The sequence below is a fragment of the Pavona decussata genome, unplaced genomic scaffold, assembly GCF_977016875.1.
Source record: "Pavona decussata unplaced genomic scaffold, jaPavDecu1.1 SCAFFOLD_164, whole genome shotgun sequence".
NCBI classification, from domain to species: domain Eukaryota; kingdom Metazoa; phylum Cnidaria; class Anthozoa; order Scleractinia; family Agariciidae; genus Pavona; species Pavona decussata.
In genome coordinates this window covers 342,989-360,057 of record NW_028145575.1, presented here as the reverse complement: position 1 = coordinate 360,057, position 17,069 = coordinate 342,989, and the positions used below count along the sequence as shown (strand labels likewise).

At 36.6% G+C, this 17,069-nt stretch overlaps 1 protein-coding gene across 1 annotated transcript; it reads left to right on the top strand.

The window, feature by feature from the left end:
* Positions 1 to 1,542: 1,542 nt before the first annotated feature.
* LOC146464350 (cilia- and flagella-associated protein 53-like) lies at positions 1,543 to 11,883 on the top strand. The gene is made up of 10 exons (XM_085129850.1): positions 1,543 to 1,729; positions 1,969 to 2,088; positions 2,232 to 2,341; positions 2,742 to 2,915; positions 3,529 to 3,751; positions 3,960 to 4,160; positions 4,639 to 4,737; positions 9,798 to 10,014; positions 10,712 to 10,929; positions 11,388 to 11,883. Exons 1-10 carry the CDS (start codon positions 1,664 to 1,666, stop codon positions 11,499 to 11,501), a joined length of 1,542 nt encoding a protein of 513 aa, XP_084985976.1. The 5' UTR covers positions 1,543 to 1,663; the 3' UTR covers positions 11,502 to 11,883.
* Positions 11,884 to 17,069: the final 5,186 nt, after the last annotated feature.

Below are 17,069 nucleotides of genomic sequence, written 5' to 3'. Positions count from 1 at the left end.
CCCAAAAAATCTTTCAAACAAAAGTTTTACCCCCCACTGCAATGACAGTTTGAAAATTTTACCCCCCCCCCCCCCCATGGTTGCCATGGTGGTTGAATTGTTGAGAAGGTCCTGGGGCCTGTTTCTCGAAAGACCTAGTAACTTACCGGGCCCGTTTTTCGCCGATTACAGAACGATTACAGACATGGTACTTCGCCAATGTTTTCATAGAATAATAAGATTTTAAAATTTAGTATTCAAAGCTAACAAAAATTGACTTCTGTTGAGAAACATTTGTCACCAAAATTACTTATCGGGCCCGGTAAGTTACCGGGTCTTTCGAGAAACGGGCCCCTGGGCACAACGCTTGGTTACATGCGGAAGTCGCTAGCTCTCTGAATCTGAACTGGCAAGAGAAACAATCAGAAGTTAGGCAAAATTCAAGTAAGGGAACGTACCTTAGAATATCTCTTCAATGTCTTTATAATAACGATGTTTTGTTATTGCTGGAGTCTATTCTTCAGTCGTCAAAAGAAGGTACACAGAAGGTCAAAGCAGCTCGGGGTTTGAGAGCAGTACAGGAGCATTTGATGAATGGATGTGGATCAAGGATGTGGATATATAGATTTTGAAGAAGCCTACCATCTCTATTCGTCTTTTGGTCAATTTTTTTGCCCAGAGAAACAAGCCTTCAGAGATAAACTGCTTGATGAAATACACGGTTTGCCTGTCTATGTCATTACTCAACCTATTACTTGTAAGATCTTTGTCGCTCTGAAGAATTGTAGCGATATGGAGAAGTAGCTAGTTGATTTTACCAACTCTAGGATTGATGAGAAGAATGATTGCGAAATACATTTAGTTGGTACCCTTAAAATTTTACCCCCCTCACTTTTCGTACTGGGTAAAAAATTACCCCCCCAAAAAGAGCTCGTTTAAAAAAATTACCCCCCCTCAAAAAACACCGCCCCCCCCCCCCCCCCCCCCCCCCTAGGACGTAATAAACGATCGGTCCCTTAAAGATTGTCATTATTATTATAGAAGACAAACCTATCGCGGGTTCAAACCCAAACCCTGCATTCTTATAAATTAAACACATTAACAAGCAAATTACGGTGAAATTGTGAATTACGGAAGTTGTAACGTCTACAATAGTCTTATTTGCTATCAGATAAGTTGTTTGAGATGTTCAAAAAAATAATTTCAAATCCCACAGTCGACTTTTCCGATGGAGCCAGATGTTCAAAGTCGGGTGACGTGAGTAAACCAGCAGACCGTGCAAACGTCTACAACTATGTTAGCCGTGTTTGCTCTTCCTTACAATGCAGAAACGCGCAAGCAGAAACGTAGAAATTATGAGAAACAACGCGTTCCTCTTCTGCTTCAAATTCAAAGCGAGAAAAAAAGTCTACTTGATCGTGTCCAGTTTATTTGCTTTGAGTTCTTCCGCCATCTTGAAATTTCTTAATCAGCGAAAGGACTGGCTACTAGCGTTTAGTCTTTTTTGAGCAATACGAAAACGAGGCAAAGACGGCTTTTCTTTTGTTGGTCAGGTGGTAGTCATGACAACATATGGGAACAGCAACCATTGCGCCAAGTCGATTGTTGTAGTCCTCTCAACAACCTGAAACAGAAAGGGTTTGGAATATTGTACAGCGTTTGTGTGGAATAATTCGCCGTCAATATGATGGTCCAACATGTACGAAGATGTAGGGAATTCACTGGGCCAACTCCTCATTCAGTGGCGATTGTAAGTTAGATTATATTAGTTTTCCAATTCGGCCGTATAAATTTGTCGTGTCTCCGTGTTAAAATAAGCGTAAATCTTTAAGTTTTCTCAATTTGTTTACGTTGTCGATACTACATCATCGATTGATTTAAAGATCTAAAAATCGAGTATACTAAATATATCTAAAAATATATATCTATACTATACCTAAAAAGGCTGTATTCGGGTAAGAAATAGCTTTTTGTTGTTACGTTGAACAGAAAGCCAAACCCACGAGCAAACGGCCAGTTGAACATCTTATCCTGGAAACAAGAAGAAAAGATGAACTTAGAGAGCAGGCCATAGCTGAAACCAAGTACCAGAAGCATTGCGATTTAAAGGTAAGCTTAATACAATTGTCACTGGTACTGTTTATAGAGCTGGATGTTTGTAGAAAGTAAATATTCAATAATCTGCATTTTGAAATGACTCGACCATGCCAGTATCTAAGGAGGAATTAAAGTGGTCTTGTGTTATTTTGCAGTCTGAATGGGAGAAAGCTACCGATAAGAGAATAAAAAGTAATACAATTGCCAGGAGAGTGGAGAAGTTAATGCAGAGAGGGACTTTTAGCCTGGAGGACAGAAGAGGAAGGTAAGTCTTTACCTGCAGCACAAGACGATCTCAAATAACTAAGCAAGCGTTAATTATTACAAATCATAACCAACGGATTAATTTTAGTGTGTTCTCATTGGATGTAAGATGCTGCGTGGTACGATATTATACAGCTGTCCAATTTGATGTCCATGGCCTGATTTTTTCAGTGTGAAAGATTAGAATTGTTAGCTGTTCTCATCTAAACTCAGCACGTTAATATCACCCCCCCCCCCCCCCCCCTCTTCCTCTCCAGTGAATTTTTGGACTTTGGTGGTGTAGGGTTAAGGCTTCAAACCATCAGTCAACAAATTGCCACTCTAAATTTTGATGCCAATTAACTATTGCCTTCATCTTGCCCACATGTAATAGCCCTAATTGACTGAATATTTTCCTGCAGATTAAGAGAAATGCTTTTGGCTGAAGAACAACAATACATTGACGAAATGGAAGCCAAAGAGGAGACAACTCTTGAAAGGCAGGCCAAGATGAGAGAAAGAGCTAAGTTCTTGAAGGAGAAGAGAGAGGAAGAACGACTGAAACTTGTACAGGAAAAAAATGATCAGAGATGGAGGTATGTTAAATTAATATTATTAAAATAACCTGGAGTTTAGTCATTCACTTGAAGCTTAATCTTGGTTGATGGATACGTATGATCTAGGCCTGTAGATTATGTCATCCCTTCTTCAATTGGATCGGCCGTTAAATTTTCTGGACATTATTTTCATACCATGCTATAATTTTGGTCAAATCCTCAGTGTTGTCTTAATCGTCTCTCCGTACTGATAGTACAACAGTTTGCTATATATAATTTTGAATTTGTGTACATGTTATGTAATTTCTTAGTTATTTGCAAACATTTGGTTTATCAAATTTTCAACCTACATGTTAGCAATTGTCTATGAACCATAATTATGTATGTCAACTGAAGGCATTAATGTCAGTGTTTTAAAATCAGACAGCAAGAGTCACAATGTTTAATCAACTAAAAGCAGCAGAGACTAAAATGAGGTGGATCAAGAAATTGTTAAATTAAGTTAGTTGATTCAGACTTGAAAGGTCAACACTGAAGCTGATAAATTTGTCAAAAATTTTTTTTGGAGCTTGTCATTGTTCTTTTTACCTTCCATTAAAATAAGTAACTTTAATTAAACTTACTCAAGTCTGCACATTTTGCTGGTTTTTAGAGATAACTGTGAGGAACTCCGCTCAACACTAAGCCAGCGCCACCAAGATGAAGTTTTTCACGAACGTCATGAACAACTGAGAATGAAGGAAGAACAAAAGAAGAGGGACGCAGAAGTAGAAGGATTCTATGCTGATTTATGGGCAAAAGACATCGCAATTAAAAGCCAAAAAGAAGAAGAGACGGCAAGAGATCAGATTGAAAGGAACAGGGAAACATTGAAGGTACGGTCATGGCAATTAGCAACAAAGCAGAGGCTGGCTTTGGTAGTTTGTAAACCAATTAAAAAAGAGAACAATTCTTTAAATTTCAAAGTGTTGGTTCTTTCGGTGGCCCCGGTTGAGTTCATTGCAGTGTTAGGACACTAACTCGCGGTCCCGAGGGTGTCCACAATAAAGGGAGCTGACTGTATTTTGACTCTTTTTCACTCAGGTACTCCAGTTACAGATTGCTTCCTGTGAACAGCAGAGAGAAGATGAGAAAAAGTTAAAAGAAATGGAAGCAGAATGGTTGAAAGAAGAAGCAAGACTCAGAAAAGAGGAGGAAAGATGGCTCCAGGAAGAGAAGCTACGCAAACAGAAAGCTGCGAAGAGATCAAGAGAAGTATCAATCAGACTTAAAAAGGAGAAGGAGGTTTGTGAAATGCTTCCGTTGTCTTAATGTTGGCTAAAATGTATCCACTTCTTACAGTGGAATCCTGTTAATATGGTCACCAATGGGCCAAAAAATTTGGCCGTATTAACAGGTGACCATTTTAACAAGGGTTTTTTTTTAACAAAAAAATGTATGGTCGTAGGGCCGTAAGGCGGGGTTCCACTGTAATTGTGTTCAAGAATATACCACACCATGCCAACTAGTTAACACATCCAAATTGTTTTCCTAACTAATGTTGTTTTAAGCTACATGTATATGTAAAGTCACATAGCACGTACGTTGTACAATTGAGAAGGGTTTAATTTGGTTGCATATAGTTTGTTAGACATCCATGCCTTGAGGAAGCTTTTACCTGTAGGAAATAGAAGCAAGTTTTTTTTTTCCAGTTTTGCACTTGTAGTTTAATCTGGTGCTAAGGAAAGCTGCCTTGCCTAATCAAGTGACTTCCTCTCCTCAGGCCAAAGAAAAACAAGAAGAACTGGCGATGGACATGAAAATATTAGAAAAACTCTTGGATGATACAAGGAATGAAGTGAAAGAGGAGACACAGAGAAAGGTGTGCATTTGTATTAATAAAATTTACTTAATATTGTGCAGTATTTTTCGTATCTATTTTTATTACAAAACTCTGATTTAATAACCTGTATAGTGTCTATACTTTGCTCACATCATCTGATGCAGACTGTAGTGAGTTTGAGGGAATTCAAAGGCACTAACAATAGTCCTGGTGCTCTGAGCGGCTCAGATGTACAGGACTGCTTCATTTCCCATAATTGCTCATTTCCTTGTGAGAGTAGGTCAGTCAGTTGAATAGGGAAAGGACAGAAAGGTTGACAAATTCTTAAATAAATAAATCCAAGCAAGTGGTCTGCCTTCCCAGGTGGAAATCTTATTAAGATCTTAGTAAGATCTTATTAAGTTTCTTATCAAGATTCTTATTAAGAATCTTATTTAAGAATCTTACAAGAATCTTACAAGATCTTGTCACAAGATTCTTACAAGATCTTACAAGATTCTTACAAGATCTTGTAAGATCTTATAAGATTCTAACAAGATCTTAAAACATTCTTACTTAGATCTTACAAGATTTTGTAAGATTCTTACCAAGATCTTACAAGATTTCATAAGATTCTTACCAAGATCTTATAAGATGTCATAAGATTCTTGCCAAGATCTTACAAGATTTCATCAGATTCTTACCAAGATCTTACAAGATTCTTACTAAGATCTTACAAGATTTCATAAGATTCTTACAAGACTTTATAAGATTCTTACCAAGATCTTACAAGATTTCATAAGATTCTTACTAAGATCTTACAAGATTCTTTCAAATATCTTACAAGATTTCGACAAGACCTCTTCAAATGTTTTTCTAAGACATTGTCAGGATCTTACCAATTAAAATTGTAGAAAGTCTTGGGAGATCCATAACCAGGATAAATTGAAGGGCCAAGATTTGATTTTGCTTTTCAAGCAAGCTGCAAAATAGGGAAAAACCTGAAGTACACGTATACTTAAATTTTCTTTTGGATTGCCCTGACATTTCTGGCAATGACCTACACGTACACTGGTTCATCCAAAATTAAACTACAGGTGTAGAATCATGTGTTCCTGAGAGTTTGATCACAGCTTGCTCACAATACAAAATCTATACGTACCTAGGAACTGACTTGAGGTGGATATGCTCATAGCACTTAGATTCAAAGGATGGGCCATTGTTAAACCATAACCAACAAGAAAAATCATGTGTGATAACCTTTTTATTGCTAAATCTTGGCTATTGTGAAATAAATTTATCACAACAATGCCATATACAGCTTTTTTACAAGGCATATATTCAAGTTCTTGTGATGCATGCTCACAAGATCAACAGCACTATAATTATTATTGTAATCCACAAGAGTGACAGAAACAAACCTTTACCAACAAATGTTCTCTAGACTAGGAGAAAGTTCTACATGTAGCTTTTTCTTCTATTTGCATCAATTAATGAAGCACTAATAATAATCTATTTGACTTAATTAATCTGGCAGCTTTAAAGCCTTCCTAAACAATCCAGAGAATTATTATTTGCCAGTATTATTTTCCCAAGAAAGAAGCAACCTTAAAAACACTTGTACATATGAATATGAGCTTGGTTTCCACTGGTACAATAATGTTCTTTAGTGTTAAAAAATAAACAAATAAATTAAAAAAAAAAACAAACATAAAACAAAAAACCCCAATAATTCCTTTCAGTTGCATGTTAAAAGCAAGAAAACATGAAAGCTTGAAATTATCCTGTATGGCCCCTGTGGAGAAAAAAAAGAAAAATAATTAAAAACAAAAGAACAAGATATCATTTTTATGCTATTTTCCTAATTTTTTTGCTAATTTCCTTCCTAAAAAAGCTACCAATCAGAACAACAATATACTATTTATTAACTAAGGTTAAGTGTATGCCTCCATTGGTCAAATCATCATGTACTGTTTGCCTCTGAGCAAATGCTGACAGCAGCCTTCTATTGGCATCAAAATGTTGAAACACTGTTTGTTAGAAGTGTCTCCCTCCCTCCTCCTCCTAAGTAAAGTACAATGGAAGCAATGAAGCAATGGAAGCCAATTTGCCCAAACAACATTGACCAAGAGGAAAGGGGAGCAGCGTTTCAACAACTATTGAGAGTCTATAAGTGTTTGCGAGCAGAGCCTTTCAACTTTTCAGCCAAAAGAATGGCACCAATATACAAAAGATACTCAGTGAAGCAACTAAAAACAGTAATTATTTGTTTTACAAATGTTGAGGATGGAATGTAGCTGGATTAAACCACAACCCACTGAAGAGCAGGATTACATCATCATTGTGTGAACCGCACGAGAATGCCACTTTTCAGTTTATTTTGTGAGGATTATATTTTCTCTCAGCCAATTGCCCATTTACATTTCTTTTATGCTTACAAAACTCCAGAGTGTAGGCTGAGCCATTAACAATGTGCTAAATATTACTATTCCTAATGCAGGTTTGACAAGTTCATAAAAGCCTAATTTATAAGAAAAAATGATTGCATTGATCAAAAGGATTGTTACTTAGTGTTCCCTTTATAATTTATTGCTTGCTGTTTTCAACTATGATATCAAGTACTGATCAAATACTGCCATTATTATTTAGTATTATTGTTCCTGAGTAGAATTAGTAGAAGTCACAATTCACAACAAAATTAAATCGGTTAAAATAGATTCCAGCGGTCATAATTATAAGTGACTTTATTGAGCAGGATTCGTTGACTTTTGACTCTGAAGTTGCAGTCTTGAGTCTCAACCTTGACAACAAAATGGAGATAGGAGTTGAAAATCTACAGTAAAACAGAAAATTGTGCACTTTAAATCAGTTCTTCTAAGTGATCACAGTGACCACTAAGCTGCCATTAACTTTAATTTAGACAATGTTGCAGTGAGCCTGATGTGAGTAAAATGAGTCATACACTCCACGAAGATCATAAACTGATCTTCAAGCCAAATCAAGATCGATCACTCATTGTCTTCAGCTTATACCAACTCTGTCATGATATCAACCCGGCTACAAATTACTCCGTAAAAACGTTTGCAAAGGCTTCATATAAAAACTAAATAGGGAATGACCACCTCAACAATCTTCAAGAAGCAGCATGCATACGTAAATGTCTGTAATTCGCGTGGACGATCACACATTTTCAAGCAGTCTTTCACAAAATAATTGGTAACGAAACTTACCTCTTTCTAAAAAGTGGTTGTCCATAGTTTGCTGCTTGAAGCCATCATTTTTTTAGCTTAACAGAGGCAAAATCCAGAGGAAATGAGTGCTGCCGCCTAAAATCTAACATGAAACGGTCTTTTCTCCGAGCCTGCAGTGGCATATCTGCTGACCAAAATGGTGCCCAGTCTTCCCAGTCCGAATGAAATCCAAGATGGCTGCCGGTGTTGCTGCGATTCCACGCTTTTCCACGTTTTCTTGCTCATTTTAAAAGCTAGCATTGTGCATGACAATCGTAGAAATTACGATTTAAAGCATTTTTGTTTTTTCTGGCATTAAATGGAGTTGAGATTCATTAATGCAGGTTTGTAAGTAATAATGTTTTCACAAATGAGTTTCAGTGTAGGACCATGCATTTAGTTTTTTTTTATGCAAATACAATCTGTAAACTGCAAACTGTAAGTCTTAACAGTCATATCTTTTAAGCCTTTGCTTAGAAACACACATGTCTACATAGCGTTTATCAACTTAGAACACTGAAGAAAACAGTATTAAGATGTACAAGATGTCACAACAAACAACTAAATTTCAAAGAAAGTAAAGGGATTATCACAGTCAGTGTGAGAGTCTTGCTGGCATGTTTATTCTTAGATCCTGTCAAGATTCTTGTAAGATATTATGAGATCTTAATAAAAAAAATTGAACCAAAGAAGAAGTTTTTGTTTTTTGTAATCAGAATGGTTGTAAGATCTTGGTACAAATTTCGATTAAGATCTTATTAAGAAAACATTAGGAAATAGGTAAGATCTTATCAAAATATGTTTATGATCTTATTTTTAATTTATAGTAAGATCTTAACAAGATTCTTGTAAGTTGATTCTTAAGATCTTAACAAGATTGCTAATAAGATCTTGTCACAAATTTTGATAAGATCTTAATAAGAAAATATTAAGAAATGGATAAGATCTTATTAAAAGCTGTTTAAGATCTTATTGATTGTTAGGGTGAGGATTTTATCAAGATTCTTACAAGTATCTTACAAGAATTTTGTAAGATCTTGTAAGATCTTATAAGATCTTAAAATGCTGAAGATTGTATAGTTTGTATTAAGATTTTATTAAGAAGTGTTGTAAGATCTTATTAAGATATGAAATCTTAACAAGATCTTATTAAGATCTTAGTGTTATTTTCATTCTTACAAGATTCTTACAAGATCTTGTAAGATCTTACAAGATCTTAATAAGATTTCCACCTGGGTTGATTATATGCCATTTTGTGATAAGCTGACCTATTTCTCGTGCTTGAAGGGCCCCCCATTGTCATAACGGCTGATTTATTAGGCTTGATGATATTACAATATGTAATTTCATTTATCAATCAACAGGACCACTTTTTTTTGGTGGCCAGTTTGTAAAAATGTGTTGCAATGCTACAGAGTTTTTGAATCACGCTGATTTTTATCCCCATGTCATCAACAGAAAAAGAAATTAGCTGACAGATTGTAACAAAGTACATAGGCCCATATGATTTCCCAGTTAATTACCGTCAAATCAGGCTGATAATGATTACATGTGAAGTAGCCTCTGAAAAAGCACATTAAGCTTGAAAGATTTTAGAAGGGGCATACACAGTGAAATCAGAAACTTCCTAACCTTCCTTTTTTTTATTTAAAAACAACAAAAAAAAAGGCTTGGTAGGGTGATGGAAAACGTAACATTATTGTTTTGGGAGTGTCTTATGTAGGCAAACTCTTTTCTGTTTGTAAAAATAGAATTCCAGTATTTTGTGCAGTAAAAGTAGCATTTCATTCAAGTGGGATAAGGCCATCCACTTCTGGTAGTGATGGATAAAAGTGTGACAAATTGTGTGAAATGAATTTTTCAATACTCTTTCATTTTTCCGATCAATAGCGTGAGATGCGTGAGGAAAACTTGCGTTTCATGCAGTACTGTGCGATGAACCGTAAGGAGGTAGAGGAACGAGAAAAGGACCTGGAACGAATGGTGAATGACGAAGTGGAAAAGAAATGGAAGCATACCATGGAACAATACAAACTGGAGAGAGAAGCCCGCAAACAGCTTATGGCAAATGTCATGCAAACTAGACAACAGCAGGTTGAAGAGAGAAGTAAGTCCACCATAAAAAAAAAAAATAAATAAAGGAAAATAAGACAAGTATAACTCCGAAGGCCATCTTCTCTGGTGGTCATAGTTCTGCCGGTTTGATTCAAAACCTTTTTCAAAACAACTTTTCTGCCCAAGTCACAAGAAACTGCAAGTCATATGCAAGCTCGCATATACAATGTAAACAGTGAAAAGAATACGCTACACAACAATAATCAATGTCAAGTTTACCGAGACGTAAAAAGGAGTGTAAACAAAAACCGAAAACAAAAGGAAGAATAGTGAAGCATCTTCACCTTGTTCAAATCCTTGTTTCTGTCATTCATTTGTTTCAGCAAGCTTTTTACAAGTTTGACCCCAAAATTTCTCTTGTTCATCACTTCCGTCATCCTGAGTTGGCAAATACAGTACCTTGACCGAAAAAAGCCAAAAAGCAAGCAAAATTTGAACTTACAAACAGCATTTAAATTTGTAGGTCGTCAGATCACATAACCTACAGTCTTAGCTTATATGAAGTAATAAAACTTTGCAGTTCCACCATTCGTTTTCACAAACCTGACAACCCTTTGTTCAGACTCCTTGTTCATGTCTTCATTTGCCTTGTGTAGCAGTTCGTGAGTGTTTTACAATACAATGCAGAGGTCTTCTGTAAACTGTTTGTGAACACTTTGTTAAATTCTCGTTGTTTTCTTTTCTGCCAGAGAGACGAGCTGAGGAAGAACAAGAGTCTGAGCGAGCAGAAAGAGAGGCGTTACTGACAGCCATCGAGGAACACAAGCGATTAGAAACAGAGAACGAGGAAAGAATCAAGAACAGAAATTTGTCTTACCAGCGCGACCTTGACATGCAAATCGATTATCAGAGAAGAGTGAAATCCAAAGAAATGGATGAGGAAGAAAGGGAGTTCAGGCTGGGACAGGTCAGTAAAATGAAGCCCACAACATGGGCACAGTGCTTACTGTAGAATTCCCAAATTTCACTTTGAATCATCGTTAAAATATACAGCACCACCGAAAAGTACTTCTGAAAAGCTCCTTTTTGAGTGACCACACACTTAAAGATTTCATTCACAGTAACTTGAAACAAGCACCTTGTACAACATATTATTAAAGCTCCATATGAAACCTACCAAGGAGTTTCGTTTAATTGGTCACGCTTTAGAATTTCGTTTGCAAACCCAAAAGCTACATGGCTTGTATAGAGTATGTAAACAGGGCCACGAGATTGGCGTTAGATAACCAATCTTTAGTTTGTGATTGTAATTTCAATTCTTTCTCAATTGTTTTCTTTAGGTCCGTCTTATTTTGTATGGCTCTCCTGAATACGTCATATTACTTAAGCAGAAGTTAACGGTTTCTATTTATATCTTTCTCACAGGAAGCGGAAGCTGAATACCAGCGGAAGTTGAAGGAGGCCCTTGAACGACCAACCATCGACAAAGTACACCCCATGAGGATTATGGGAACGGCACTCAGAAGCAAATCCAATTGAAAGAACTAATCCAGTCCTCTTCGTTTTACCTTTCGTGTTAAAAATTAGCAAACATTTATATAGCTTGTCAACGATTTCAAATGCAGGGAGATAAGGCAAATTGTACTTAACTGGTGGATAGAACAATTTTTAGTTAGTCTTCATTTTCAACGATTTTAGAAAATTTGTGTGGTCTGATATTGACTTGTATCCCGAACTGTACAGCTATATAAATAATTCTACCTATGTTCCCTGTATTATCAGTTATCGAATGCACAGTACTTTGTCTTAACTTCCGCGTCAGTCATGATGAAGTAGAGTGGCTCTGGTGTACCACATTATGTAACATACATTACACAACCAAAACATTCTAGTGTAAATAAAAGCTTATTTATGAAGAAAAGTGGTAGTTGTGTAATTATTTTTCGAATGATGGAGAGGTTTCCATTGCTTTGATTTAATTGACCTACTTGACTTATTCCTTGCTACTCCCCTTGGAGCATAAATCCTGCCCGCCATCTCAATCTGTTTTGGGCTAGCGTTTCAAGCTCCCTCCAGGTGTAGCCGTTCTCTTGAGTGTTCTTTGCTTTGATTTAATTAATTTGTTTAAATTATTTTAAGAATTAGTTAAAATCAACCAACTTACTCGCGCCAGCTTTTGGCGTCTGAAAGTCAATGCGCAATCCGGGCATGTTTTTGCGGCTATACGCAGGCTGTTTACTGGGTGTGTTCTATGTCCAGGGCCTCTGGGTTAGATCAATAGCGCTCTAACCAACTGAGCTGCGAGGTCAGCTGGGAGCTGGTCGTGTAAATAAACGTATTTTATTCGCGGCAATTGTTATATTCAAGGAACGACAAAGTATGTGAGCCGATGTCAAACAGTTGCTTGAATATCCCCATTGCAGCGAATTAACATCTAGTTTGTAGTATTATCTGTTACTTGGACTTAGTGATTATTAATTCGTTTTGAAGTTTAGCGGTTGCATAATTGTTTTTTGAATAATTGTACGACCCAAAAGGTGCCGTCTCTTTCACCTTTGCTCTTTTGAAAGAACAGTTTAGTGAGCTGAAGCGAAACTCCACATACAACTACTGACAGGTTCCTGTCCAACTCAACCACATGATCGTAACAATATTGCTCTTCATGGGTGGCAGTGGGGAATACCTTGGCTCAAGGACGGTGGAAAAACAATGGGCACTTTACCGATTTGGTTAAACATTATAGAGGCCCCATCAGTCGGTGCTCACTTACGAGTGTAGAAAAATGCCGGATGGGTTCTTTCGTCGAAGAAACCAGTCAGCATTTTCCTATGAGAAAATTTGGGCGACCGTATTCTGTCAAATTTGAGTCAATAAATTCTACAAAATCTGACCATTCTATTTTTTGCCTCATCGTATTTGATAGAAATCAAGCAAGTAATTTCGCAAAATACTTGTGTTCAAACTGTAGAATGCGCATTTCGCAGAACTGAGGCGACTAAATAGAAATGGCAGCCACTACAACAGAAAGAAAAACACCTCCAGAAAAAGAAAATGACAATATGGCGGTGAAAACCCCTCTTATTATATGGACAGGAGTGTTTTACTGAAAACTAAAACACTCGTAGAATCCATAAACCACCACATCCGGGACCCGAGTGGCGTATTTTCCGTATGTCACTCTCGCGAGTGACATATCGGCAATGACGTCACAACTCCCGCCTTTTTTGTTGAATAAACTTGGTTAGTTTGCTGTTCAGAATAAAATAATGGCGGCTGCAAGATTTGTTGTGGTAAGCGACGACGATGTAAATGCATTTTCCAAACAACAAAAGAACGAGAATACTAAGAAGAAAACGCTCTATGATCTAAAGATTTTCAGAGAATTTCTCGAAACTTGCAACGAAAAAAGAGAAATAGAGAAAATTACGCCTGCGGAAATCAGTCTTCAACTGCAAATCACCCCAACAAAGATCTCTCTGTTCTTTACCAGGCCTCATCCCGAAGTAAATACAGTTGTTCAACCATAGAGCGTTAAGCAGAGCTCTAGGAGAGTCAATTCCTACGACTCTGCAACTGTAAAACGTTGCGATATCTTCATCTGAGAGCGGATCCGCTGCATTGGGTCGGTTTCCTTTGCCGATAGATTTTAACTGCTTTTGTTTCTTTTTTAAAATATCTTGTACTTCGTGGAATTCCTTGTCGTTAAGAACTGAGAATCCATAGTTATTTTTTCGAAGATAGCGGTCGATACTTTGCAGAAAAGCTCTGATAGACGAGGGCTCATACTTGTCGCCGTTTTTTTTTTTTTTTCGAACAGCAAGCAAAAACTTTTTGATGATTGCTTGTATTTCCGCAGGCGTAATATTCTCTATTTCTCTTTTCTCGTAGCAAGTTTCGAGAAATTCTCTGAAAAACTTTAAATCATAGAGCGTTTTCTTCTTAGTATTCTCGTTCTTTTGTTATTTGGAAAATGCATTTACATCGTCGTCGCTTACCACAACAAATCTTGCAGCCGCCATTATTTTATTCTGAACAGCAAACTAACCAAGTTTATTCAACAAAAAAGGCGGGTGTTGTGACGTCATTGCCGATATACATACATACATACATACATACATACATACATACCTACCTACCTACCTACCTACCTACCTACCTACCTACCTACCTACCTACCTACCTACCTACCTACCTACCTACCTACCTACCTACCTACCTACATACATACATACATACATACATACATACATACATACATACATACATACATACTTTATTGTTACCTCCCCAATGGGGCTTTTCAGGAACAATTATTTAAATACTTAAGTTACTAATAACTACACAATTAAAATTAATCAAATTTAAGAAAACAATTACAACATTATCTAAACTTTATAATCGAGAAAAATACTAAAAATAAATGAAGTTCAGGAAGTATTTACAAAATTATGTCACTCGCGAGAGTGACATACGGAAAATACGTCACTCGGGTCCCGGATGTAGTGGTTTATGGATTCTACGAGTGTTTTAGTTTTCAGTAAAACACTCATGTCCATATAATAAAAACGAAAACGCGCACTGGTGAAAACCCTCGAAATGTGAGGGACAAAAAACCTCAAATGTACGAAAACAAGAACAACCCAGATCGCTGTCCTATTAATACTTACTCGGCCTACAAAAATCACCGCCCTGCAGACATGATGACCGATGAATCTCCTTTCTATCTTGCTGTTAATATTGAAAGCCCGAAACCAAGTCAAACGTGGTTTAAATGCTCCCCGCTTGGAGTCAATTCTCTAAGAAGCATGCTCAAGAACATGATAAAAGACTCGGGACTGAAAACGGACAAAAAACTCGTGAATCACAGCACCAGAAAGCATTTGGTTCAGAAGCTGGTGGATAATGATGTACCTCCAAACGAAATCATTCAAATAACTGGACATAAAAACGTCAACTCGTTGAACAACTATTCAACTTTATCCGATAAGAAACAACAACAAATTTCTGCTGTGTTGTCTAACACTGCTAACACCTCAAAAACCTTGTCAACTGTCTCGATAGAAGAGAAGACTGAGTCGGCTCGCTTTTTACCCGATTCATCTACAGGAGGTTTATTTCAAAACTGCAAAATCGGGACGGTAAACGTTCAAATTTATTCCGGTCGTGCTGAACAGCCTTCACAGATTCGTTAGTGAAAAGAGACTGAAAATAACCGTATCTGATGATTCAAGCCAGAGTCAGTAATGGAGTTTTCATTACTTAATTAAACCAGTTCACATGTATTTGGTCCCATTTACTTGTATTTTGAATGTTTAAACATTTTTATACCTTGGGCACTGAGTATTTTGTATTTTGTATCAAGCTCAGAGTTTGTAAAATGCCCAGTATTTGTATTAAATCCAACTTTTCAATCTCCATCACGTATGTTTATTGTCCATATAATAAAAAGAAAATTACACGGTGGCTTAAAGATATGAATTTTATTTTCTCGTGTTAAAAACAATATTTTACTCACTCGCTGCGCTCGTTCGTAAAATATTGTTTTAACCACTCGAAAATAAAATTCATATCTTTGCACCGCCGTGTAATATCCTCTATATATTTTCCACACTCGTACGTGAGCACTTATCCACTCAGGATAGGGCCTCTTGCGTTCTCAAGCACTTGTAAGATTCTATCAAGCAATGCCAATGCCAATGTCAATGCTCGCCTAATATATTGTTTTAATATTGGGATCAAGTTTTCACCACTTTTCAGCCGCTCAAGATAAAAGAAGCTATTTATACCCAAAGGGAACAACCCACTTTAAATCCCAACGATAAAACAAATTACCACCTAAAATTTAAAACTCTCTGTACAGTCGCATATTGTCACGTATTCCTTAGTATAGTATTCGGTTGCAACTTTTTTTCGTTATCATTCCATGTACTGTACTTATTATAAATTCAACTTTGTACTTTACGGTTTAAAACTGAAGATGACGGAAGAGCTGTCGAAACATGCCTCATTAAATCAAAACTGTTGTCGTTTTTCTTACATACAGCTGAACACAAATGGGATAAATATACAATATAAAAAAACAAAAAAAGAAAAGTAGCAATGGGAACTGAAAGAAACTATAGAGAGCTTATAAGAGATTAGGCACCCTCAAACTACGAACTAAGAGTTGATTAACTACTCTTAACTACTCATTAGTTTACTCTTAAGTATTTTCTTTAATAAAAGAAGAACTGGATGAGTGAAGAGTTGATGACGTCAAGCGAGTTAAAAAAACACTTGGGTCCTTGGAAAAAAAAACTGAAAACTTCTTAATGTTCGTTCGACAATAGGGTAGACGGTAGGCATGGGAATTTCTAATATTGTAAGGGAGGAAGTAATTGTTTCAGTTGGAAGAAGTTATTATAACCTTGGCGGCAAGAATGAATTTTTGCAAGAATAGATGAATTGGCCTAGTTGAAGCAAATGGATATCATTAAATTTTAGTATACCATGTCCTCAAAAATGGGATCCGGCTGTATGAGCATATAGAAATGTGATTTATTTATAATTTTGATAATGCGCTTTTGCAGAATAACGAGACGGCGGAAATTTGTTTTGTACGTCGAAGCCCAAACTACATTGTATATTACAATAATAAAAATAAGGATCAATTAAGGAGTAGTACAATAAACGTAGAGAAGTTTTAGGAAGGTAGAAGCTGCATTTATTTATTATACCAATTAATTTCGCAGCTTTATTTGAGTGCGACGTGAGATATTTCCGACGTCCAATTCAGAAACTACTCCTAAGAAAATTGTCTAACTCCTTTACTCGAGCGATATGTTGATTATCTATTTAACAAATAGATTCCATGTTGCCATGCGTCTGTTCAGTAATAGATCACAGATGACGTCAAGATGTGTTGAGAACAAAAAAGTGGCACACGAGGCGCAGCCGAGTGTGGCACTGATGTTCCTACCACGTTTTGACGTCTTCTGTGATATATTACTGAACAGACGCATGGCAACATGGAATCTCTTTGTTTTATATAATAAAGAAGCAAAAGTTGTTAATGGTGTTGGTGACGTCATCTATGCGTCTGTCCTCCTATAGATCATAAGTAAGAAC